General features: G+C 34.1%; 1 protein-coding gene across 1 annotated transcript; it reads right to left on the bottom strand.

The window, feature by feature from the left end:
• Positions 1-511: 511 nt before the first annotated feature.
• LOC121124145 (uncharacterized) lies at positions 512-4,356 on the bottom strand. Its single transcript, XM_040719269.2, has 2 exons — positions 4,235-4,356; positions 512-4,139 (listed from the first exon to the last, which is right to left on the bottom strand). The coding sequence occupies exon 2, from the start codon at positions 3,980-3,982 to the stop codon at positions 1,568-1,570; it is 2,415 nt and encodes an 804-aa protein (XP_040575203.1). The 5' UTR covers positions 3,983-4,139; positions 4,235-4,356; the 3' UTR covers positions 512-1,567.
• Positions 4,357-26,948: the final 22,592 nt, after the last annotated feature.

The following is a 26,948-nucleotide window of genomic DNA, read 5'->3' as shown; positions in this document are numbered from 1 at the left end:
TATTACAATGTAAATAACAGGATATCGCTAATAATTTACCTTATATCATCCCTACTTGAACAATATATATTTACAAACTAGCCATTGTAGGGATCTTATAACCTTTTACTTTGATTTAATCCACATATCAGCCTTCATCATTGACATTCAGGAATACTCAATGAGGATGTGAAGTTTTTTATATTATTAAAGCCATATCATGGAGTTAAATTATGTAAAAATTGTAAATTTCTCTATTTTATGATGTGAAATCATTAATGTTAAGTCCCCAAGATGGCGTCTCTTTCAATGATTATGCAACTTATGACGTCAGTAAAATGGGTCTGAATGAAATTTGTATGTGAGACCGGTTCAGAATGTACTTCTTTAAGGATCAAACAAGTTTGTTCTTAAAAAATCATATCATCCGTTCTAGGATTTTCATACCGAATCCCAAAACTAATTGTGTATATTAAATACAATCAATGTTTAATAGTTTTAGTAGAAATAATAAATTAAATAATTTCTCATGTTTTTACAGCCTTATAATCCATTTCGAAGGTAACAATATATGTACAGATTATAATTAAATATAACAAAAAATAGCTATTAAAAAAAGATAATTAACAATATAAAAACAAAGAAGGTTTTCTATCAAATTGATTTTGCCTATTGATGAATAATAATGATTGTGTCTTCCAATATGTGAAAAAATATAAAGATAATTAATTATAATAATATTAAATCTATTTACCAAATTTTAATTTGATTTATTGAAAAAAATTAAAGTTTACTTAAGAAAAAGAGATCATCTTAATTATGTGCTGATTTAGAAAAAATACGTTTTTGACTTACTTTAAAAAATCCAATGTGCTAATGATATATTATTTCTATGTTTGGCTTGATTTTTTTTTTTGTTTTTTTTGCTAAATAAGACACTCTAGACTTACAAATGCAAAAATGTGCAAAAAAAATAAGGATAATTATAATAAGACTTATTCAAATAAATAAAAAATTTAACTATTTTTTTTTGGCTTTTGGTTTCGTTTTTAGAGGTGTGGGGGCACATGGATTCTTGTGCGTGATCATGAGCAAATGAGTTCCACGGACTAAGAAATGAATTAACTAAATTGTGATATCAGCATGCAAACGAATCAATAATGTCACGTCACCATAAAAGCATTTGTATCGAGACAAGTTTGGGAATGGGATAGTTTTCGTAAGAGTTTTAAATACAAGGCACTAATGATAAGTTTGTAGATAGGTAGTGAATATGTAATCAGTAATAGTAACAAAATTAAATCCTGTTGTATGATGACGTAGGAAAGCAGTAGAAGGGGGGGGGGAATATCAAACTAATGTTAGGAATGCTTACTTAAATAACAACGAAATAACAACATTTGTCTTTTCTGAATCGCTGAATTGCAAAAAAAAAATAAACAAACTGCATACAAATTAATGTTACAACCTCCTCACTACCTGTGGTACTACCTACTTCCTGAGGGCATGCATGCATACATGTCTTATGTACAGGTTATTATAACTTAAAAGGCTTAATTGTCTATCATAAATGTATATTCTTTTTCCTTCAGAATAAATCCGTCAAATAAAACTCCTGGATTTCCTGATTGAAATCAAAAAAGTCCGAATTGGAAATGTCTGCAATGGAGGACCCAATCGGCTCCTCTTCTTCCTCCTCCTCTTCTCCAAGTATCACGGATGAAGAACCTGAGGATGAAGAGTCATTGAAGAGAGCAAAGTCTGAAGGTAATTTCTCGTCCTTGATTTTATTAGGGGAATAGTCGAGGAAAGTATCTTTTTTATCAAGTAGAGAAGGATTTTCATCATCAGAAGTAGAGGAGGATGAGGATGATGAAGAGGAAGAGGTGTAGTTCTCAATGCTTAGAACAGCTGACTCTGGATGGAATTTGAGGAGATGTTCTTGAAGGGCACTTTTGGAGTTGAAAAAAAGATTCTGTCCTTTGGAGCTACAATGGGAACAGACCATGTGCTTGGTTCGATGTCGATTCAGAGAAATCTTGTTCTTACACTTTTTGTGGCAGATCTTGCATTCCAAGTCATTACTCTCCTTGGTTGATGTAGAGTCCTTGCACCCATGTGTTGAATTGAGATGACGATTCAAATGGCCCTTTTGAACAAAAGTCTTTAAGCAAATAGAGCATCGAAAGTTTGAAGAGGAAGGGTTTTGATTGCTGTTATTTATCAGCGGTTGTGGAACCGGGGTTGCTGGTGGATGAAGGTTACTTGGGGGCGGTGGAGAAGCTACCATTCCTTTGAAAGGGGGTGGCGAGGAATCGCTCTTGTCTAGACCTCCACTTTTGTGAAGTGCAATGTGATTTTTGAGATGTGTCTTTTGAAAAAATGAAGCCAAGCAGATATCACACTGAAATTTTTTTTTGCCAGTGTGTTTTTCCATATGTCTTGCCATGTTTTTGGTTGTTATTGTCTTTCCACAGACAGAGCACTCTGAGGAACAATTTTTGATGGATGGAGGAGATATAGCTGGATTAGGAGGAGGGCTCTCATTGTTATTCGGAATTAATTTCAATTCCTTTCCATTATCAATAGCTCTATAGGATTCAATGATTCTATTATTTTTACTGTTTTGGCATTGGATGTTGATGATGGTGTTGGACAAATCATCCGAGCCACCAGATCTTTCAATTTTGACAACATTGATGAATCGATTTCCTGTTGAGTCGGATGTACCCAGAAGTTTTGTGGGTAGCTGATTGAGAACAGCAAGAGCCTTAGGAGGAAGGGCTCCAACTTTTGCAATGCTTGAGGGGGACTGAACTACAGCTTGAGATAATGGGGGCGGACTACTTCGAATGGAGGAAGAAGATATAGCCTCATTCACAAGTTTATCCAAATCAAGTTTATCTTCTTCTTCCGTGTCTTTAGTTGGAGGAGAAATGACTTGGTTTAGATTAACATCATCACAGCCCGGATGACTTAATAGGGTATGTTTCTCTTCTTTGATATTACTTTCTGCATCCGAGTCGGGTGGTGTTTCCACATTGGCTTTCGAGTTATATTTTTCAAAGTGAAGAGGTTCCAGATTCTGTTCAATTTCATCGAGGATGTTACTTAAGTCATAGTTGATGTCCATTTTATTCATGACCGTATTAAAGTTGAGACTGCTTTCCTCACTCACTTCATGGTTTTCTGGTTGAAGAAGTTCAAGTGGTACCCCTGGTTTGGCTGGAGAGGATGCTGAACAGACAGAGCTTGCTGGCGTTGGTGGGAATATAAGTGGGTTTGGCTGAGATGTGAGTTCTGAAATGGTATCTGGGGGTACGGGTTGACATGCTGCAAGTTCTGCCATGATGACATCTCTTGATTTGGGCTCTGGTATACCTCCATGTGTATTTTCCCTAATGGGAGAAGAGTCCTCTGAAGCCTTTGGGATTTTATCATTGTTATTTTCCTTTCCCTGCTCCTCCTCGAGTTTCCTTTTGTTTCGACGAATGTTAAGCTTTTCCTTCAAATGAAGTTTGATGTGGGCCTTAAATGCTGAGCGATCTGTGTAGTGTTGTCCACAAATGGTGCAGGATTCGTCAATGAATGATGATTGAAGTCGATTGCTACTAGTTGTGCTTGAGACTGGAGAAGGGGGAGGGGGAGATTTTCGGATATTTGCTTCGGGTATTATTCGAATCTTTCCCTTTGGAGGAGATGGAGAAGAAGAATGTCCAACAACCGGGGAAGGTACTTGCTTTTGAGGACCATTCAACACAAATTGAACAAATTTAACCGTTTTATCATGAACTCTTTGATGTGGACCTCCATTATTTCCTGATTGCTTTAAATGCGAGAGAAATGTAGTGGTGGGTGTACTGAGAGCAAATAATCCATTCTCATTTTGAGCCAGCACAGGAGTTAATAAAATCTCTGAGGGTGACGTCATCACTCCACATAGAGTGGCAGTTCCATCAGCTGAGAGTCCAGAAATCGGTATCACACAATCTGTGGTAGCCATATTCTTGTATTACCTTTGGGGAACTTTTGGTTCACTGTATGGTTCTTGATCACTCTCTTGAGGGGTAAATGAATGTTGGAGGTTGGAAGTAGCCAAGGATCAGAGCCGCCTAAGCATTTTCATATCTGATCCCCTTTTTCGTATTTTCTTTTTAGTGCTGTAAGAAGAGAAAATATAAATTAATGAGGGATGTTCCATCATGACCCGGCGCCGGGTGGTCAACTCTCTATCAAAAAAGAAAACAAAACTCACTTTTCATGGAGTATGAAAATTTTAACAATAATATTTGATCTAAGTAAACATATTTTTCATCTACTGGTGACTTCCCTTCTAAAATCGAAACTAATATCAGTTAGAGAGAGAGTAAATTGCAGTCACTTACAGGGATAGGGGGAACAACAAGGTTGGCATGAAAAAAAAATTAATGTATTTTTGGGCAAAGATCCAAGAAAAAACCGAAAAACTTTTTCTCCCTTTCCTCCCCCCCGCTTCTTCCTCAAGACATTTTTTTTTTTTCCTTCCAACTCATGACTCATAAAATATAACAACACACAAACTACTCATTGCCTGCTTCTGAATTAATCTCAAGATCATTGCATTGTATACTATCATTAAATAAGGCCTCAAAATTAAATTAAATTTGTATTTCGGAAAAAAACTTTTTCTTTCAAAAAGAAAAAGTGTTCTCAAATCTTTTATTTCTAACTCTTCCATCTAGGGACATACAACCAAAAAACTCTCAGCTATCTAAGGGAAAATATGTACTAAGTAGACTAAGGGAAAAAAGTATTACCCCTCCACCTTTCACCTGCCCAAAAGAACGCATGCCTAACTCACTCATACCCCATATTTGTTTATTCAAAGATTTATACTCCATTAAAAAGTCTTATGAGAGGGCAATTTTTTTTTTTTTTTTTTTTTTTTTTTTTTCGTGTATATGATGTTTGTAGGTGAAAGTGATATTGTCAGATATTCACAAAAAAGTTATCATTTTTTTGTATCAGTATTTGTCATTCTCTAGAGTCTTTTATGATTGGCTTTCATTTAACTAATAACAAACACGGATTTAATTGTTTTCATCACACACACAAACAACTCCTTTCTCTTATTTCTGTCCTTCATACTTGATAATGATTGCTCAAATAACAATTTAAGCGTTCAACTACAGGCGTTTAATCATTTCTGGTTGTTGTTTTTTTAATGTAGTTAAATGGATTTGTCCTATTTGTAGCATTCCTTGGATATACAAAGATTGTTTTCCCAGAATGGTAATATACAAACATAAAACACATGCTTCATATTTAAAATAACATTGTTTCATAGAGAGTGGTTGAGTAAAATCTCAACACTACAAGTTTTAAGCTTCAACAAGACATATTTTATTAATTATATCTTAGGATTTCAACAAAATAAATACTATAAATATTTGTCTGAGCTCCCTAAATAATTAACATAACTGTCCTTAGCGGTAATGATCCAAGCGGGGAAGGCCTGGCTACAGCTGTGGATGTAGTCTTCGGTAATGGCGTACCAGTACTGACTAACAGTGGTTTTGAGGCTTTAGTCTTGCTACGGCGTACACACAGGGCTTCCTCGACATAAACCCAACAGGTGTAGTCGAAGGGGTTGCCATCCAGGCTGAAGGGGGCCAAAAGTCTTAACCAATGAGTTCAAAAGATTCTTGCAAAGAAGGAGATGGGTTTCTTTCATTGCTGGTGTCAAAAGTGGACAAATCACCCGCTTTTTTTAGCTCTCTGGACAGTCTGGTGTGGTCCTTGATGGACTTGAAGGAATTTGCAAGGGGCTGAGTAACAGAGAACCCCAAAACACAAAATGTATTGAATTAAATGATTAACAGTTGAAGGATTTTAATAATGGCGTTTTTTAAATTTACTATTGTTGTGTTCACTATTCCATACATTTTGGTATTATAAATATCAATTGAAGTTTTAAAAAGTACTCGTAGGATTATAAGACATTGACAAAAATTAATCTTTGTCCCAACTTGAGGTTGGTTTTATTTTTTATATGTATAGTAAAAACATTAATTTTTGACAATCACGTTTTATCATGTACAGGGTGTCCACGATAAATTGGAACTATCTTAAAATTCCACTTGCTTGATAAAAATGGAAATTGGAGTGTATTTGTTAATATGAAAAAGTTAGACAGGATATTAAACAATAAATTTATTCAACATGTCCTCCCTCAGCAGCCACCATCTTCTCCATCCTGCCCCTAAAGGATTTGCATACCCTGATGAATCCGCAGAATCGACAGCATTTCAATCCCTCGTAATGGATGCTCTTGTGGCTCACCTTGCACACCTCCCTCTCCAACTTCCCCTACCAGTAGTAATCGCACGGATTGAGGTCGGGTGAGTTGGAGGGCCAGGTGTTGTGATCCAAGAAAGGGATGTCGTGGGAGTTGAAGAGGTCCTCATGGCGATGTGTGTGGGCGCTGAGTCTTGTTGGAATATGAGCTCCCTCCCAGCGGCCGTATCCTTCATCCAGGGATGATGAACTCCCCTATGACTTCGCAGTACCTTATCGCGTTAACCCTTTCCTCGGGATTGAAGAAAAAAGGAGGCATCACCTCACCGGTGCAGCAGATGACACCTAGGGTCATCACGGAGGCCGATAACTTTATGGTGAAGACTGCAGGGACCTCTTCTCTCTCCTTGGCAAGCCACCTGTCATTCTGGACGTTGTGGCTTCTGTTGACAGTCCAGTTCTTCTCGTCGGAGAAGAAGATGATTCTTCCTCCATGGCTCTTCATGTCATTGAGGAGACCCTTACCGTTGGTGAGCCTGGGGGCCTTCATGGATGCCGTGAGGATGTGTTGTTTGGCCATTCGGTATGACCTGTACCCGAAGTCCTCATTCACAGCATTGGAGACCAGCTGCTTGCTCACTCCACGGTTCTTGGCCAAGCTGGACAAGGAAGTCCCCGGCGAAGCCTTGATGGACTTCCGGAGGCCTTCAAGGAAGCGGGGAGTGCGGATTCGGTCACTTCTCATGTTGTGGGCCTTGCAGCAGACCTTCCCCTCAACCTCCCAGGCATTGATGACCCAGTACCCCGTGGTCTTGGGGTAGTTAAGAAGCTTGTAGATAGCAGAGGGCTTGTGTCCTGCGCGAGCCAATTCGAGGATGGCGTCTCTCCTTGCTTGTTCCATGATGACTATTGTTTGTTGTCAAAACAATTGTGGGGGAAGTTATAGTGTATTGTTCACGCAATCTTTTATATTAGTATGATTTAACCCCAAATATCCATATTATGGATTTGTATGAAGTTTAAAGTAGTTCCAATTCATCGTGGACAACCTGTACTCATTACTTTATGATGATTTTGGGAATCAAATTAGTAGACATCAATTTTTTATAAGGTTGAATGTATTATATAAAACTAGCAATGGGTTACCCGGTGTTGCTCGGACCACAGAGAGAGTGGGAAATAACATTGACCACATATTTTTTCTTAATACTTAGACCCTTTCGGTGCAAGCAACCATTAAAATAGTAAGCTTGTGTGATATACACATGTATTATCACGAATAAAATTAAAATTATAAACTCCAAATAACATACCAGCATATATGAATGAAAAAATTTGTCTGGAGAAGAATTTCCTCTTTTATTTTTGTGCAAACAAATTTAAATCACAATCTGCAAAGAGAGTTGGAAAAACTGTTTTGCACAAATTTGCAAAAAAAAACAACTAATTGATAGGATATATTAAAATTGTAAAGAAAATCACAGTCATACAAAAAAAAAACTACTGGATAACTGTTTCATTTTGTCATATATTACCTAATTTATGTGATAAAATGTTATGAAAATTGAAAATACTCTGTTAGGACTTTAAATTTCATGTCCAACATTTCAGGCATTTTTTCTTAAAAATTGAAAATTGACGTTTAACGAACAAAAAAGGGAAACAAGCAGAAGAATTATTCAGGAAATGACATATATTTTAGTTCAACATCCATTTTTATGTGTTTAATTAATATATAAGCCAATTTCCAGAGAAATTCTGAGAATTTTTATTTAATATTTTATTGGAGTTCCATATATTTTTTTGTACATGAAAAAAAAAAAACACGAAAAATAAATTTTGACCGTTCTTTTTTTTTGTTTTTTTGTTCCCTACATTTTTTTTTTTTTTTTGGTGTTGTATCAATTTTGAAAACGAATTTATTCATCTAGTTATTTTTTTATTTATAGGCCCTATCTAGTCTCCTTGAGCTTCTAGAAAGATTTTAGTGTTTAGGGAATAAGCCACCCTTATATGACCCCCTGTCTAGGCTCGACCATGTTGAAAAAAGGCGCCCATGCAAAGTTTCAGCCTCTTATCCACAACGGGGTGGGTATCGATAAAGGACACACACCAATTGTTTTTTATATTATATACGGTTAATAGCTATAATATTATAATTTCGTAGATATAGTAGTACACCTCAGGCCCATGAGTGAAAAAATCCAAGAAATCAAATGTAAAAACAAAGGAACGACGTTTAAGTATAACAGTTAATTAAATTCACTAAACCTCGAGATAAAACGGGGGAAAACTTACGAATAAATCATTAACAGAAGAAAAATATAGAATTAAATATAATCTGATTTAATGTCTTAAGACCATACTAAAAAGAATTGAAAATAAAATATTAATGAGAGCAATAGATAACTATATAAATGGCTGTTCACAAAATTATTTGGGAGGATGGTTACTCCCCCTTCAGTCCACCCCTGTGAACGCCTTGATAAATATTAAATAGGCTAATAGACAGAGGTGTATAGGATATGCCCTATATATTTATTTATTTTTCCAAAACTATTATCATTATAATTTAATTATTTAAGAGAGAACTTCTAAGAATACGGTAAGAACTAGTGTTGTTGCTCAATAACAACGGAGAGTATCAATTAGCTTTGCTCCTCGTGAGTTATAAGAGTGAGTACTTTTTACACTCGGAGTAAAATGGATTACCGAAATTGGATTATGTCCTTGCTATATTAATATACAGAGTTGGATTGGTGTTGATTGGCCTTCCTCTCATGGTGGCTTGCAGCCTTGCTAATAAAATATCAGGATAGCTAAACTACTCCGCTCCCAAATATTTTTTTAAATTTTCGGTATATTTAAACATAAATAATGAGTACAAAACAAACTTGACCTCTCTACCTTACGGTCAAGTCGAGAAAATGACACTTGAAATTGGGCGACGAATTTCCATTCGCACATTCCAAGTTGTTGGGCGTCTCCAGGACCCCCGCTTACGCAGTCATCAAACTTCGTAACGTTGGAGAGGAAGAAGGGCTCTATCAAAAAGACCAACCTGAATCCGAAAGAGTGAAAGAAAACAGTCAATCCCCTCAAGTCCTTAAGGATCCACATATGAGATCTCTTGATTTCACACCCGAATTTATTGAGAGATGGGATTCTTTTATTTCTGTTGTCAGTTTTGACAACAGAAATAAATGGCCTCGTTGTGTATCTAGTCTCTTCTTAAAATTATGGATGGCCATACGAGCCATTCATGTCAGCCTAGCCACCTCTGTCGGAGTGTGACCCGGACGAAGAAGAGTTGATGCCCTCATTCTTGAATATCAATGCAATAATATTTCTTGTCCGATTTAAAAAATTCAAAAAGCAGAAGGTGCTTGGGATATATGGCAACCTATACAATTACAAACAGTCCTAAGTCCCTTACGCAAAACCTCTTAAATCAATATAATACAAGATGTTTTCACAAATTTCCACACGGTATATGGAGTATTAACTAAAAATTATTTTACTAAGCGTGTTAAAATCTTCTCCTACTTGTATGGATCAGGTCATGACCTACTATTGCAATTGTTACTTGAGATGTTATAGCTTGTATTCCAAGAAGGGGAGGAAAATGTTCTCAATAAAAAATAAATAAGACTTTTTATAATAATAAAAAAACGCTCTCCAAAACATTTTCCTGAAAGCGCTATGTCAAAAAACATAAAAAGTACTTCAAAATTAATTTATGTTTCTCCCAAAAAATATTCATAAATTAATAATGATTTTAATCTAACATCATTCTCAACTTTAAAGAAACAACAAATTGATTAATTATTTTACTAATCTGTGGTCTCTCCTGATCTTTTGGAACTCTCCATAATATTGACTACTTTGAAGCAATTAGTTTGTGACTTGAATCACATTTGGTGAGGACAAAAACCAATCATTTATTTTTTGATTTGCACATGAATGACTTTTTCCGCTACGTCTTACAATATACAAACTAGTCCCATTATATGTGGTACTTTAAAATAAAAACAAAAACGAACAAGGGGCTAAAAATTGACAAAATACAAATTTATACAGAGTGTTCAATTAAAATCTAAACACTTTGAATTTCAAACTTTCACAAGATATAATCCATTAATGACCAATAGAATTTCAACAAAAGTAATACTATAAATAAATGAGAATCTAACCTCACTTAATAAATAATGTAGCCACCTTTGGCAGCATTGATGCCTTCCAGGAGGTTACCAATGGCCTGACACCCGCCACGCCTGTAGTCCCCTGTCATGGCGTCCCAATGGAGGGTGACAGTGGCTTTGAGAGGCTCGGTATTTGGATGACGGACACTACAGTTCTTCAACTTTTGGGTGCATGTCGTCGATGGGTTTGCCATCATGGGTGTAGGGGAGGGCAAACGTGTCAAAAATGTGGAGATGAGTTTATTTCATTCCCTTTCACTCATTTTTTATAGGTATTTGGAGAGTCTGATGTGAAACCCCCAAATCCTGGGCCTTATGGACTTGAGGGGATTGGCCTTGGCTGTTTTCTTTATATCCTCCGGGTCCAGTTTAGCCTTTTTGTCAGATCCCTTCTTCTTTTCCAACGTTAAGACTTACTAACTGCTTGGAGTGTGCCAATGGAAATTCGTGTATCACGTTCAAATATCCTTTTCTTAACTTGTACGCAATCTAAAGAGCTTGAATTTGTTTTTGTTTTTTTTGTAACTAATTGTTTACGTATTAATATATCGAAATATGAATTAATGTAGTCAAAGGGGATGGGCATCAGGGCTGTGAGAGAGTCAAAAGTCTCAAAAAATAGTTTATAGGAACTCAAAAGACCTATTCGAAAAAGTCTTGCAATTGAAGAGATGGGTTTCTTTCATTGCTGATATCGAAAGTGGCCTCTCCCACCTCAAATGGTTCTTTCGATCCAAATTTTTAATAGCTCCCTAGAGAGTTTGGTGTGAAACCCCAAGATCTCTTGCATGGGCACTCATGGACTTGAGGAGATTGGCCTTGCCTGTTTCCTTTACTCCTCCAAGTCTAATGTTTTGACTTCTACGTAAGTAAGAGATCTAATGTTTTTTTGTTTTGTTTTTTGTAACTAATTTTGTATGCTTAAATATATGGAGGTATTCATTAATTTTAATCACTCAACCTTTATTCATTATCGAATTAGGTAGTGTTCAGATTTTAATGGACCAACCATTTATTTTGCCTGCTCTTTTTTCACAATTTATTCGCTCTTTTAATCTCATTTTGTCAAAAGAAATACCTTTCAAGTCCAGGGTCTAGTCATTCATCATCACATGGAGCACTTTTCTCCAAAGAATACAAATAAGTAGGTCTCTAATCCAGACGGCCGTAGGGGAAGAATCATTTGTACTTGTTTTATTGTTGAGAGGCCACATATCTACATAGATGTAAGTATAAGTATATACCTATAGTATAATGCGTGTATACTCTCAAATTTCATATGTCTCTTTAATGGCAAAGAAGAAAAATCGACTGACTTTCTTATTATTGTTTTTTTTTTTTTTTTTACTTTCAACTTCTTTTCCTTTTTATGATTATTTTGTTTTCTTTTTCTTAATATTGTTTTTGTTATTATTTTTCTCTCTCCCTACTCCAAATAAAAATTTCATTACAATTTTCTTAAGGAGGGAAGGAGAGCGGGCGGAAATAGAATTAAACTAACATTTGTACAAGTTTATGGAAGTTATTTTTTTTGTTTTGTTTATTTTTCTTCTTCTTCAACAACAACAACAACAACTTCAGCAAGGACAGTTGATGGGGAGGAGGAGTAGGGATGTAAATTGTGTACATTTTGGGCATGTAAAAAACAAAAGGAATCGTAGAGTAAAATCGTAACCACAACTTTTACCATTTGAGGGATGTTTGGGAGGAGAGGTGCTTAGCTGTCATGACGTGTTATTAGAGCAGCTGTAAGCAACTGTGAGAGGAAGGAAATAAAAACAAGTCCCACTCCGTATATAGCAAGCACATATAAACTGGAAGTATTCGCATGCCGATCCTCAATTCTACTCCGAGTTCAAAAAGGACTTAATCATTTGTGCTACTCCACGTCAAGGATGGGCAACTTCCATGATAAAGAGGCCCCAAAAAATCTGATGTACTATCATTGGAGGGCCTCATGTCGAGGCACTTCAAATAACTGTATATATGACAAATGCTACAAATGTTTTACAATTATTATAAGTATTTATGTCAGTATGTGGATTGCACCAACTTTTTTTCTTCATATAAATGCATATTTACATGTCCTTGATAAGCAACGGAGATACAACATTTGCTAAGGAAAAGAACTAAAAGGAATTTGAACTCCTTCATATAAAAAAGTTTGCTTAAAAAAATACTGAATGCAAGTAGTTCAAATTCAATAATGGCAATATTAATTAGAACTAATGAAAAACCCGTGATTTGGCATCCTAACTCACAATGGGTTAGATGCCAATGTCCATTTTTGTGGTCCCAATGAGCATGGAATGAAACAGAGGTGCATTGGTGAGTCTGTTTCTCTCTTTGGATTTTATGTGCTTCATGGTGGAAAAACGACTCACATACATGTGAGTACTCCCCAAAATACTGACCATTGGGAGAAGAAAATCTCTGAGACGAGGACAACGTACTTCAGGAAGAAGTCTCCAAAATTAATTTTCCCTTTCTATGAAATTTACTGGTAAAAAAACATGGCCTCTTTGAAGTTTGCAGAGCTCGAGCTGCAGGAACAAGTTGTTTTTTATAATTAGCAGCTATTATTGATCTATTTGGGGCCCGCACTAAGTGAGGTTGAGGACCATGTGCGGCCCCGGGTTGCCAGTCGTCTATCCATTTTATACGTCATCCATGATCACATACACGCATTACTTTATGTTATTAAAAAAAAATAACGTGGTCACACTCTCAATTTGGAAGGAGAGTAGATTACCTGTTATGACGTTTTATTAGATCAACTACAAGCTGTCGTGAGAGGAAATAAAAACGACATTAATCCCACTCCGTAAATAGCAAAGACATAGGAATTGATAAAGGGGAAAAAATAGTTTGTTGATGGTAAGGCCCTAGAAGACTTTAATAAGAAAGAAGAAGGGATCAATTCAAGTATACGACACTCAAATCCCTTTACTACAGAAGTGGTTTCGGTACAGGTTGGGCAGTTACTCGATATATACGAGCAATGCGAATAAAATGGACCGTGCATGTTTTTTTCTGCAAATAAGCTGTGGAATCTTTGTTCCATTGATTTTATTTTTGTGATCGAATAAGATCTCTATTATCTATGGGGGAGAGTATAGATTGTGTATAAGTGTCAAGGCCACAGATTGATTGACTCATTCCTCTTACATTGAGAGGAGAAAATGACTTTAAAATGTAGCCCATAATAGCAAAGGCTCTAATGATAACTTATACATGCAGATCAAAAAGGAATCATCCTCTTTCTCCAAGGACTTAACACAACAATCGTGAGATGTTTGGACTTTCATCCCTTTCTAAATTACTAGAGAGAACTCAATTTTTGATTACTTTATTTGTTGTTAGTTCAACTGTACAATTTTATGCATTAGGCCAATTATACCCAATATATAGTATAGTCAACTGAGTAATTATTTATGTACTTGAGGTGTCATGCTGAATGATTGATTCATTAATAACGTTACAGAGATAAGAAACACTTAAGTTTACAAGGGGGGGGGGGTAAGAATTAAGATGAAAATACGTTGAATCCGGAGACATAAAAATTACTTTTAGAGACTAATAAATCCTCTTAAGAGGCCTCAAATTCCCTCCTAACATTGCTAACGAATGTTTCACTGAGTCCCAATCAATGTTTATGTTGTCGATGGCAGTGCGGATTTGAAGAAGGAGGGGTCTGTACCTGTACAAATATTTGGAACAACAAATTCGTTGATTGATTTTATTTTTTTGCAATTGGTGCAATTGTTGAACAAGCTATCTAACAAAAAAAAAAAAATATTAGTCTATGTGCCCACGTTTGCCCGAGAGAGCGATCCAAATTGGCGTCATAGATAGTTTATGTACCCTGAAGTCTCACTTTTGAAATATGGAAAAATAAACAATTTTAGGGAAAAAAATTGCAAAATCAGAATTTACACTCAAAAAGTTATTAAACTCATTTTTTTTTTTTTTTTTTTTTTTTTTTTTTTTTTTTTTTTTTTTTTTTTTTGCCAAGAAGTATAATTTCTCATAGGGTCAACGATTTGTAAAAAAATAATTATTGTCATCAAAATACATATAATAATATTCCCTTTAAAAGGTTATTTGAGATCAAATAAAAGAATTTATTCAAAAGATATACACTTCAAAAATTGGAAATGTACAATTTTTAGATTTTTTCATTTTTTTCCGATAATTTAACATCTTTATGTATTTCTGACCCTACATGGAAAAAAAAAATATTTCGACGTAATTAACGTATGTTAAGAAATTGATGTTACTTTAAGAAAGATTAAACAGTACAATATAGACTTTAAATAAAACATGTTTTCATTTTCTTGTGTAACACCCTTTGAGTTTGATTCACTTTTTTATAACCTCTGGCAAACATGAAATTATGACTTATTTTTCACATAGCAATTATACATTTTCAATCAAAGATTTTTCACTTGTTGCTGTATCCAAAGATTTGACTTCATTATGGTCATGATATATTTTCAATTTGTGACAAATCTGGACTCTTGCTAGTCCATATATAATACCTTTGTGCCAAAATGAATCCAAATTTGTTTGAAGGCAATTCTGTGCCTATTGGTATATGAGGCTAATAAGAAAAAAATGTTGATAGAAATCGACAATAATTTATCGAATAATAGAGATGTGCTGCGACAAAACATTTACAATCTTGAAAAAAAAACCAAGACAAGGGATAAAAGTCCATTTATGCATTTTTCATTAATTTACATACCCAGTGGTTCATTAAATCTGAACACTTTGAATTTTAAACATCAACAAATTCTAATTTAACAATAGAACTTCAACAAAATTAATACTATAAGTAGATGTGTGTCTAAGCTATCTTAATCATTATTGTAGCTACCCCTATTGGCTACATTAATTAACTAAAATTAGCCCGGAAATGGTCTTTTGTCAAATATTTAATTTCCCGTTTTTTCTTTGTAAATATCAATTTTGGATAAAAATGTAAATAATCCCAACCCAATTTTCAGAAAAAGAATATTCAATTAAATCTATACATTCTTGATTATTTTATATTGACGTTTAATTTTGGATAGTTTAAGTAGTAAAATTTTCGTCAAACCCAAATGGTTAATAAGAATACTTTTTTTGATGGAAATGGACAATAATTCGTCAAAGAATACAAGGGTAACCCATACTTGAGAAAAGTTGTTCTGGCTTGTTTTTGTGTTGATGAGCCAATACTCATTAGTTTTTTTTTTTATATTTCTAGTTAAGAGTCTTTTTTGAGTTGATTATCTTTTGATAATACTAAATGGTGGGTAAGTGCTTTTAAAGTGCCAAATTTGCTGTGTAAACATAAAAATAATCTTGAAATAAATTGAAAAAAATCCTTACTATTTCTTTTACATACATTGTATGGATATATATTGCCTAATATTTCCTAGACACGTTTGATTCAATATTTGTCAAATTACTGGGATAAGCGGAGATACTCATGTACTTTAGGTATAGTTTAAAAGCTTTATTAGGGCTCAATATGGGCCCTTTCATATATAATCTATCCATTTTAATTTGAAGATAAATTTTAGTAATTTTAAGAAGTGCACACATTACGGACAATCAACAGAGTAAATAAGAATATTTTGTCGATGGAAATTGTAAGATGGTAAATTAACAACTTCTAATTTATCTATACCTAAAACTCAATTTGAGTTAATTGTACATCTGATACTCAAATTTGTGAGTAAATCAAGATACCCAAAAATATTAACTAATCTTAAGTACTTTTATTTGTTAAAAGAGACTTGTATTGCCACCAATATCGGCACTTTCAACCATAAAATCTATGAGTTTTGTACGTTTTTTTTTTTTGGACGATCCATTTTGGCTACTTTATGTGCAATTTGCAGCACATCTTATGGATTCATAATAATCACGCGTAAATATAAATTGAGGATAATTCGTCGAAAGGTACAAATGTTGTCCTTACTCAATTTTGTCATCAAAAATCATTCTATCTTGCTTTTGTGCTGAATGGACACAAATGTATTAATTATCATAGAGAAATTATAATATTTGTACTGTATATGTAGATTCAATTTCAAGGTCTGTCATTAATGATTTATGCCCTTTTTTTTTTTTTTTTTTTTTTAAAGACAATAGAAAAAGGCAAGGAACAAAATATTTATAAAAAGTGATTGTGTAAGACTAGAGAGTCATGAAGAAGAGGTGAAGAAAAATAGTCACAAATAATTATTAAAAATGTATTATATAATAAATGTAACAATATTTATTACCCGAAAAAATAAATACTTTTTCATCATTTCTACACAAAAAATTGCAAGGACAAATGAAGGTCAAATCTCCTCAGTATTTTTCTATCACTTTTTCTCCCAAGAGAGTAATTAAAGGCTGAAGTACTCAAAAATACAACCTGCAGGAATATTTAAAAAAAAAAAGCCAAAAATGAACATGGTAACCCAGACTATTGGAAGAATGTTTTAAAAGAGAGCAGCTTATCTCTAATGACATTTCATTAGATTCTCTACAAGTGAAGGGAATAAGCACAGAACTCACTCTCGTATATCACAAGGACATAATAGGGTGGATTTACACGTATATCGATCCTTAATTCTAGTCCGTATCCATGAATGATTTACACTTAGAAGTCCATAACATTATTAGCAAATACAAATGTTCAATCAGGGTTTGAATATAATTGAATGAATTCGACAAAGAAGTTAATAATAAGTTATTAATAGTTAGTCATAATGACAACTGCTAAGGAGAGAGGGGAAATTATTCTTTGTACTGCCAGTTAATAATTAACAGCCCAGCTAAAAATCCCAACGGATTTCCATAATTGGTTATAAGTAATGATGAAAGTCCTGTCTACAAGTAGTATATTAAAAAAAGGTTATCAACATGGTAACCTTGACTGATTGAAGTATGTTTTGAATGAGAGGTAATAATAATGATCATACCGTTTCATTAGATGGGCTTGAATAAAGTGTGATGAGTGAGGAAGGAGAAAATAAAATGAACTAGGTCCTTAGCTAGATTTACTTATAACCTTGCATGAAATCCTCAGGAATTAAATAATAATGGCAACTCCATTGGAAAAGAAAATTCAGTATGCAGATTACCAATTCCAAACAAATGATTGGCCCTGATATAAAATATAAACGAGTTAGATCCCTTTTTATAACTATCAAGGAGCACATCCTCAGGTTTACTCCCGACTTTCATGAGCAGACAAGTCCAACAAGGCCTTAAACATACAAAGTAGGATTGTAAATCGTAAGCTTTTTGGTATATACAAAAAAAAAAAACTGAAAATCAACTTGGTAATCCTGATAATTTGAAAAATGTTTGAGAGGAGAGGTCCTAAGCTCTCATGACATTTTATTAGAACAGCTGGAAGCATCCGTGAGTGAAAGTAAATAGACACTCATCCCACTCCGTATATTGCAAGGAAATGTAGGCTGGAATTACTTCAATATCCATCTTCAATATATCTGCAATTTTAGAAATGGGGAAACCGAAAATGAAATTGGTAATAACGACAATCCGAATAATGTTTGGGAGAAGATCAGCTTAGCTATCATGACGTTTCATTAGATATGAGTAAGAGGAAGGAAATAAACACATGTCCCACCCCATGTATAACAAAGCCATACAGGCAAAAATTATAGCAATGTGAATTCGTAATTCTACTCCAAGTCCAATAGAGACTAATATTTAAAACTAGGGATGTAACCTGTAAGCTTTTTTAGTATTTACATCCAACAGAAACAGAAAATTGAATTGTCTATCCCGACAATTTGAAGAATATTTGGAAAGATAAGCAGCTTAGTTGGCATGAAGTTTTATTAAATCAGCTGCCAGGAGCTATGAGATGAAAGAATAATCATAGTTAGCGATGATATAGGCCGGAACTACTACGATGTATATCCTTAATTCTACTCGTTGTTAGTCCAACAACGACTAAAACTTACCAAAGTTGGCCCATTAACAATTTGAATTTTAAACAATTTCAACAAGATATAATTGAATAATTAACAGTATAATTTGAACAAAATTAATATTATAAGTAGATGTGTGTCTGAGCTCTCTGAATCATTAATGTAGCCACCCTTATCGGTAATGATGGCTTACAGGTGGCAGCGGAAGGCCTGGAAGTCGCTGCGGATGTAATCTTCTGTCATGGTGTCCCAGTAATGGCTGTCAATGGCTTTGACGGCATCGTTGTTTGGCTAAAAGACACTGGAGGCCTTTTGCTCGACATATAGCCATGAAGTATTGGCATCAAGGCTGTAGGGAACCATAATTGTCAAAAAAAGAGTGCAAAAGACTCATTCAAAATAGTCTAGCAACGGAGGAGATGGGGTTTCTTTCATTGGGTTTCAAAAGTGGACTCTCCATGCCTTACAAGGCTCTTTCTAACCACTTTTGAAATAGTTCTCAGGACATTCTGTTGTAAAATCTTGCATGGGTCATCATGAACTTCAGAGGATTTGCCTGGGCTGTTTACTTTAGCTCCTTTGGGTCCATTTTGGCCTTTTTCTAGACATGTATTACGCTAAAGAGGTTAGGTTTGTTTAGTTATGTAACTAATTGTTTATGCTTTAATATATCAACATATGAATTAGTTTTAATGTTTTGACCTTCAATAATTAGTAAGTGTTCAGATTTCATGGGCCATCCCGTATAACTCCCGAGCAACCCCTTGTTGTTACTCTTCATTTTTCATCAGCAGACGTACTTTATAATCCGATGTTTTCAACTTTTAAATTATAAAATAGGGATAACAGTTTTAGACAATAAAAAAACAACCTTCAAATTGCCGACAACAAGCTTTTTTACACGCCAGTAAGGACATACGTATTCATATCAGTTATATTGATATCTATATCTTGTACAAATTGCAATTTTGGTACAAGGTGTACCTGGTAGTGCCATTTGTATAGTTTAAAATTATTTATACGTCACATTATGCTTCAATTAATTTCCATAACATCAGTCATTTTAATTTGTGTCCGTTTATTTGAGTAACGTTCACTTCAGCAAGGCTTGTCTTAGCAATATTCATTTGAGCAATTGTTTATTTGAAACAGCTTTTTTCAGGGCCGTTCATTCATCGACATTTTTATATAGTAAACAATGAAAGACGTTATTTTTAATCGTGATCATTCATCAAACCAGTGTTTCAAATCCAATGGAAGAATTCTTGTAGGAGCAACCAGGTTGTCTGAAGGTTGTGCCCTGGAGGGGTTTAGCCCTCCCTTAAAATCGGGATCCCCCCCCTTTTTTACAGCTTTGGAAAATAAATAAGCCTGTTCCAGTTGACACAATGCTCGTCAAAATTTATGCTTTTTACAACTATGTATAGAAATGGGATATCTACTGGAGTTGTTCATTTGCTGAAAAAAATATCATTCAGCGGGGGGATCCCGGGAAATTCAGAGATCAGATTGTAAATTAAAAATTGTGTTATATTCCACTAATTGTTTTTTTTTTTTTTTTTAAATACAGAGTGTAGGACAAAAATGACCGGTCAAACAATAACATGATAAACCTTTAAATACTTTTTGAGGAATCAATTTATATCTATAAAACTTTGCACCATAATAATTTCACATTTTTAAAGTTTCTATAATAGAGCATTCTGGATCAGTTAAACATTCACGAGGGTGTCAGAAACTTTGGCAGGTCCCAAGAATGTTTTTGGCAGGATATAAGTGTCATTCTTTTGTGATGGCTGGATTAAAGGAGTCAATGCCTCATTTTTTAGCAAATATACAGAGTGGGGCATTCAAATCCAGAACAAGTTTAGAACTCAGTATCTTGCCAACCCTAAGAGCTCTGTTTATACAAGTATGGCCATAAAATTAAGCTGACAAAACTGCATAAGAAAAGATACTAAATATTTGAGATTCGGCCATTATTGTATGAAATGGTGCCGGGTGCACACCTAAGGACTCAAATAACTCCATAGAATATTGTGCTAGGGAGCTGAAATTGATGTAAACCGATCACGTGTTATATTAGAATTTTAAATTGCTGCGGTTTTTAAGACCTATATGTTTTTGGAAATGAAAATGTAGTCTCCTAGCTTCTCAAGATATCAACCCCTTGTACGAATATAACAATGTAAACTCCTTGGAAAGTTTCATTCTCAAGGCAGAGCCCAACATGAGCAAGGAGTTATTCATCTAGGCCTGCCCCTGGTTCAGGGCAAAAGGTTTTTGAATAAATTATAGTATACATTTTCTGGATTTAAAATCTCCACACTGTATGTCCCCTTACAAATAAAAACTATCCATTTTTTATTCCTCTACTGAGATTTGAAACTCAATTTTGTTTACTATAAATATAGTTTGTGGCAAATATACAGGTTAAATAAAAGTAATTTTTAAATAGAAAATGACGACAATTTATTGAAAATGAGTGATGCTAATTTTTTATTTATGATATGGATTGCATCACATTTAAGCAATGTTGCATTTTATTGAGAACACATTTTGTCCATAGATATGGCATTATGAACATTAATTTTATTTCTACTTTATGGAAGATGACGTCAATGTCCCATTAAATGTATATTTAGATCTATTTAATTAAATAGGGGTGACTGAGCAAGAGTATAACTTGGAGATATCTTGATTTTGACTACCCTAAATTTAACACAACTTATTTGTACTAACCGTGTACGGACTATTGCCATCATGGCTGCAATGATTACGTGCCACCTCTTAATCAGTTTTTGTCTATACTGGCCAAGAAAAGTAAACAAAAACTATCATTTTTTTGCCAAAATAATTTACCATACAGGGCCCTTCAAGTAAGTTCAGAATGTCCTTTGCTACATCGTGACGAATAAGGAAATCATCTAACTTGGTTATTTTAATTTTACAGTGATTCAGTTTCACAATTTTTAATTCAAAGCACAATATTAACGCCATAACCAAAAAGCGCACAAAAAGACGTACAACAGTCTCCAGGGCCATAACCCCGACTTGAGGACGAAGTCACACAACCTCCATAATAGACATACAGACAAAATAAAAGTCACCAGGACTACACATGTAAGAAAATTGCTGAACGATTTGAAGCCCCTTGGTGACCAAATCATGAGAAACAATGGACTGTCCACAGATCTCACAATATACAGAACGGCAGATGGTGACCCACAGAGGTAGTTAATACCCCCACGTCTTTCAAACCAAGTTTTTCGACCAGTATCATGACCCTTAAAGACCCCCATCATCAAGTACTAGATCAAAGTCTCCCGCAGATATGTTCAATGCCAGCAAGTACTTTAGGCTTCATATTGTGCGAATGATTGGTTAAGTTGGCAAACATATTAAATGACTTTTTTTCTTTGATATTATTAGAGATTGCAAATAAAATTTCAAAATTCTACTTGCTTTCCTTATTGATCAAGATGTAGTTGAAGGTGGTTTGGATTTACCTGAACGACTCTATACAATTGTTATCTAATTTTTGTACAAGGAGTTTATATATATGCATATTTGAGAAAAAGAGAGAACTGCAACTCTCTTGTCGTCTTCCCTTGCTAATTCTAGATGAATATAGCATAAAATTGACCTTCTCCTCTTCTTGATATCAGCCTATGTAATACCTCGGTCCATGACCTTTGACATGGCCATCATTAATTAAAACATTTTACATTCTACTATCAAAATTCAACTATTACAAGGTTGACATAACGGAATTTTAGAAAATACAGTGTGATTTTTTGGGATTCCATAAGGCACCAGAAAATTTAACAGAAGTTTTTCTTGAACTGGAATGAGTTTTTCTTAATGTGGAAGGGGGGGGGGGCTTTAATACCTTATTGACAACAATTTTCTTCAATTTGCTTGCAATGCAAAGGGGAAAAAGCCTTAAAATTCGGCAAATACATTGGATTGTGGAGAACCAATTCATGGAGAAAACTTATGAATAATAGTTTTGTCTTCTGGAACTAGATATGATGCATTTTCTTTGATAATACAAAGGATGAGTGATGATTCCTGGAATAGACGTGCAGACGTCTGTCATAAAGTGGTGCCAGTCTAATTTTTAAAATGAAAAAAAAGGGAACAAAGAAAAACACATGAAAAAAATAAAAAAAGGAGAGAACATATACAGGGTCGATGCCATATTTTTTGATATATTTCAAAAAAATAAAATAACAATGCTTAACATCTTCAATAACTTTTTAAATCAAAAATTCATAAACTATTTGAAAGGTGTTGCTTCTGGCCTTTGATTTCTACTCAAAGTAGACACCCCTGGGGCGATCACCTTCTCCAGCATTGAAGCATCCCTGGGAGAAGTATGTTAAATTACTGACGACGGACTATGCTGGAAAATAAAATTGAGGGAAAAGGTTTTCTATCTTTGTTTGGTGGGAAACTTTTCAAACCTCCCACATCAATCATCAGCAATACTTTCCGTCTTTTATGATCACACACACTCGTGACTATACGCAACATTTTGATGTCCTCTCTGAATCGTTGTAAATCGTATGCATTTTCGTTATGTAAAAAAATAAATACACACGGAAATTAACCTGGAAATTTCTGACAATTTTATGAATGTTGTAGAGGAGAGGAGGCAAGTTATCATGGCGTTTTGTTACATTGGCGTCAAAAAAACGGAAACAACTATAAATTCCTCTCCGCATCAAGTAAGAACATTGTCAGGTGTTACTCTGTCGTGGATCTTCAATTCTACTCCAAGTCTAACAAGGACTTACATTTAAAACTCCCCAACAAATCCTCATCTTTTATGAGCACACAATCGTGTTTAAAGTTTAAACTTCGATGTTCTCTCCTGAATAATGCAAGAATAAGGATTACAGCTTTAGTAAATTAAAAAAAAAAACTCCAGGTTGACAGCAACAACAACAAACTCGTCTTAAGATTTACAACACTATGCACAAAGGTGTAAATCAAGTGAGGAATGGGCATGGTAAAAAAAGAAACCGAAAATCAACATGGTAACCATGACTGGTTGAAGAATGGTTTGGAAGAGATAAAGTATAATGCTCATGACATTTAATTAGATCAGCTACAATCAGCTGTCACAAGAGAGGAAGGAGAAAAGGATATAAACAAGGACATTTGCTAGAATTACTCCAATGTCTATCCCAAAATCTACTCTGAGCCCAAAAGTACTTACAATTATATATCTCCGTAACAAACCTTCATGGTTTACTCTACGTCTATTATGAGCGTTCGTGTGTGCTCATACGAACGCTCATTCATGTTTTGAATATAATTGAATATATTTAAGGAAGGATGTTAAATAATAATGACAACTGCTAAGGAAAATAAAATTCATTCTTTATAATAACAATTACAAATTAACAGGCCAGCTAGAGAACACACCGGATTTACATGTATTCCTATTGCCTATGCATGTCCCATTTCATTTAATCAGAGCGGTCCTAAGAATTATGCTAAATTTTTTTGAGGGAAAGTAGGAGCGCGCTCATTGTTTTAAATAACGTGACAGAGGGGGAGCGTGCTCAACATTTAAGAATAGCCACAAAAGTTGTTAGAATTTTTACACATTTGTATAAGTTTTTCTATTTCTTCATCTTATGAGATAACATACAAAAAATTGAGACATACATAACAATTGTAAAGATTACAAGATAAGCTACAACCTTCTTCTTTTTTTTTTTTTTTCATACTCAAGTGTTGGTTTCCCCCCAGAAATATCTTCCTGTGTGGAAATACCAAGATACCCTAGATAAATATGTTTATTTTTGTAAACGAATTTTCCTACCGAAATACAATTATATTATATATTTTATGTAGTAAATTGACATTAGATCTCAAAGTCTCGAGCAAGCTCGAAAACTTGAGAAATCTTTATACAAGCTAATTATTTGGCTTAACAGGATAATGGTGCACGAAACATCGTAAATCAGCAGACCCCCCATCCCTTAAGAAAGGGGTTCCCAACATTTATGTGCCCAAAGCCTACCTAAAAACAAATATATCATTTCTTGACAGACCTATTTTAATTAAAATTTAATCATTTGGATTATTATCAGCTATTCCAAATAATGTATGGCTGTCATACATCGTTTGTCACATTTAAATTTTGCAAAATATTGAATTTAATTGCAATCGTAAGTAGTTGTCATATTTAAATACACCTTACGCACGAAAAAATGAGCACCGCTCATTTATATTTGAGTGGGAGCACACTCATTGTGTTGAAAGACGAGGGGAAGGCGTAGTAAGGATGTTTTGAGTGGACTAATGCGCGGTTTTTAATCATTTAATGTTTTTTTACAGCCAAGGTTGTTCATTCCCAGTTTTATTTAATTTGTATAGACCATACAACGGATTTCGAGTTCACTTTTGTTTTCATTCCTCTCCCCCCTTCGTTTTGACGATATAAAAAGCTCTTCGAAAAAATATCAAACTCTCCTTATAACTTATGAAATATTTAACTCATTTTTTACCCTTATAAACAATGTGTGAGTGGTCAGGATAAATCGTAGCAAAAAAATTACTATTTCAAATGTTGTCAATAACATTCTAGAAATATTCATTTCTTAAGTTATTGATTTTCCTGTTGTTTTTCTCTTAGTCATAGAAATAATATTAATAAATATGTGGTCCATCAACACAAAACTAATCTACAGAAATTATATTTATACTAAATAGCCATTGATAATGTAATGCTTAAAAAATGGGCCTGTGGTAGGCTTCACATTAGAATTAAATAATTTCATAAAAACTGTAATTTACTTGTTTTATCGGCCATATATTTTTTTTTTCATAAAGGTATATGTTTGACTATTTAAATCTAATGAGTACTTTTCCCCCCACAAAAATATGACAAATGGTCGAGAAATTGCCCTTTGAACTAAAGTGATGTCAATATAGTAATTTCTCAGTTATTTTACTACATTTTTAGTAGACGGGATTGAGCCTTCCCTTACAGGCTCTGAGTATTTTATGCCTGAAATACCTTTCTTTATTTAATTATGTTTAGAGATTCGAACAGGAAACCCGGTTGATACGTATGTTCTTTCTTCTTGTTTATTTATTATTTTGAATAAGTTGTGGGTGTGCTAAAATTGCACTCTAAAAGAATAATTATCACCCATCTTTGGTTTAAATGGTTTAAAAAATGCATTATAAAATAAATATTTAGGAATTTAAATATGATTTCAATATTTTTCTTTTCCACTTATGATATTTTAAATGTAAAGTACTCTCCTCTTTAGAGGCAGCTGATAACGACATACAAAGATGCAGGTTACGTAAATAAAATACAACCAACAGAATTAAAAAGATATACACCCATCTATGAGAAAAATTAAGTTGAAGTTTCGGTCACAAAACTCATGGTTCTCCCTGTATGGACTATATTTAAGTACTCAAATGAAAATTTTATAATTTTTGAAAGTGAAAAGGTATGATCTGGAAACTAAAATAGACCCATTTGACCACACGCCTCATTTGATCTCATCCTATCCTAGTAAGTTTGATTATGTTTTAGGTTACACAATCCTTTTCTAGGTGTTTGGTTTTTTTTGAATGCAAATATTTTTAACAATATTATTAAATACCTTTAACACTAGTTGAACAGTTAAGTGTGTACCTATTTTTTAAATAAGAAGAGATCATTTTGATATAAAATTAAACTTTGCAACAAATTGCAGGTCTTGAGATTCATTTTATTATATTTTTCTTTGATTAAACAAATTTTGTACGAACTGTATTCAATATAACTTAATAAAGAATTGATCTTTTTAATGTTGAAATGTTTTTATCATTTGTAATTACCTTTAAGTGTTTTTTACTTCGAAATATGGCTCTGAATCGAAGCGATACAAAAAGAAATAGATTAAAAATGGTTTCAAAAGCTAAACTGATGCAATTGAGAACTTGAATGGTCATTTTCGGATATATGGCATAAATAACAATATTAAATGGAGAGTTCAGCCAATAAGCAAATTGTAGTGGCATAATAAAATTTATCACCGTCAAATCAACTACATTATAAAACGCTTGGAAGTAAGCTTAGGTGTAAGCCGTGTCGTACATTGAAATTTGAACACTAACTCATTCAATAATTAATGAAGTTTGAGTAATGGAAATTGATTAATATTTCGATATATTAGTGCATAAACAATTAATCAAAAAAAAGAAGAAAAAAAAGACCTGAGCTCTATATCTTACGTACAAGTCGAGAAAATGACACTTGAACGTGGTATAAGAATTTCCATTCACACTCCGAGCAGTTGAGCGTCTCTGGGAGTACCGTTTACACCGTCAGCAAGTTCAAAATGTTGGAGAGGACGAAGGGCTCTGTCGAAAAGGCCTAACTAAATCTGGAGGGTTGAAGAAAAAAACCAAGATCAATTCCCCATGGTCCATGCAAGATATCTCGATGTTTCACACCAGAATTGCAGAGAGCTAGCAAAAAAGTGATTGAAAAGATCCTTCTGAGGGTGGAACGGTCGCTTTT

This window comes from Lepeophtheirus salmonis, chromosome 9, assembly GCF_016086655.4.
Source record: "Lepeophtheirus salmonis chromosome 9, UVic_Lsal_1.4, whole genome shotgun sequence".
NCBI lineage: Eukaryota > Metazoa > Arthropoda > Copepoda > Siphonostomatoida > Caligidae > Lepeophtheirus > Lepeophtheirus salmonis.
This window is presented reverse-complemented; position numbering and strand designations above follow the sequence as displayed.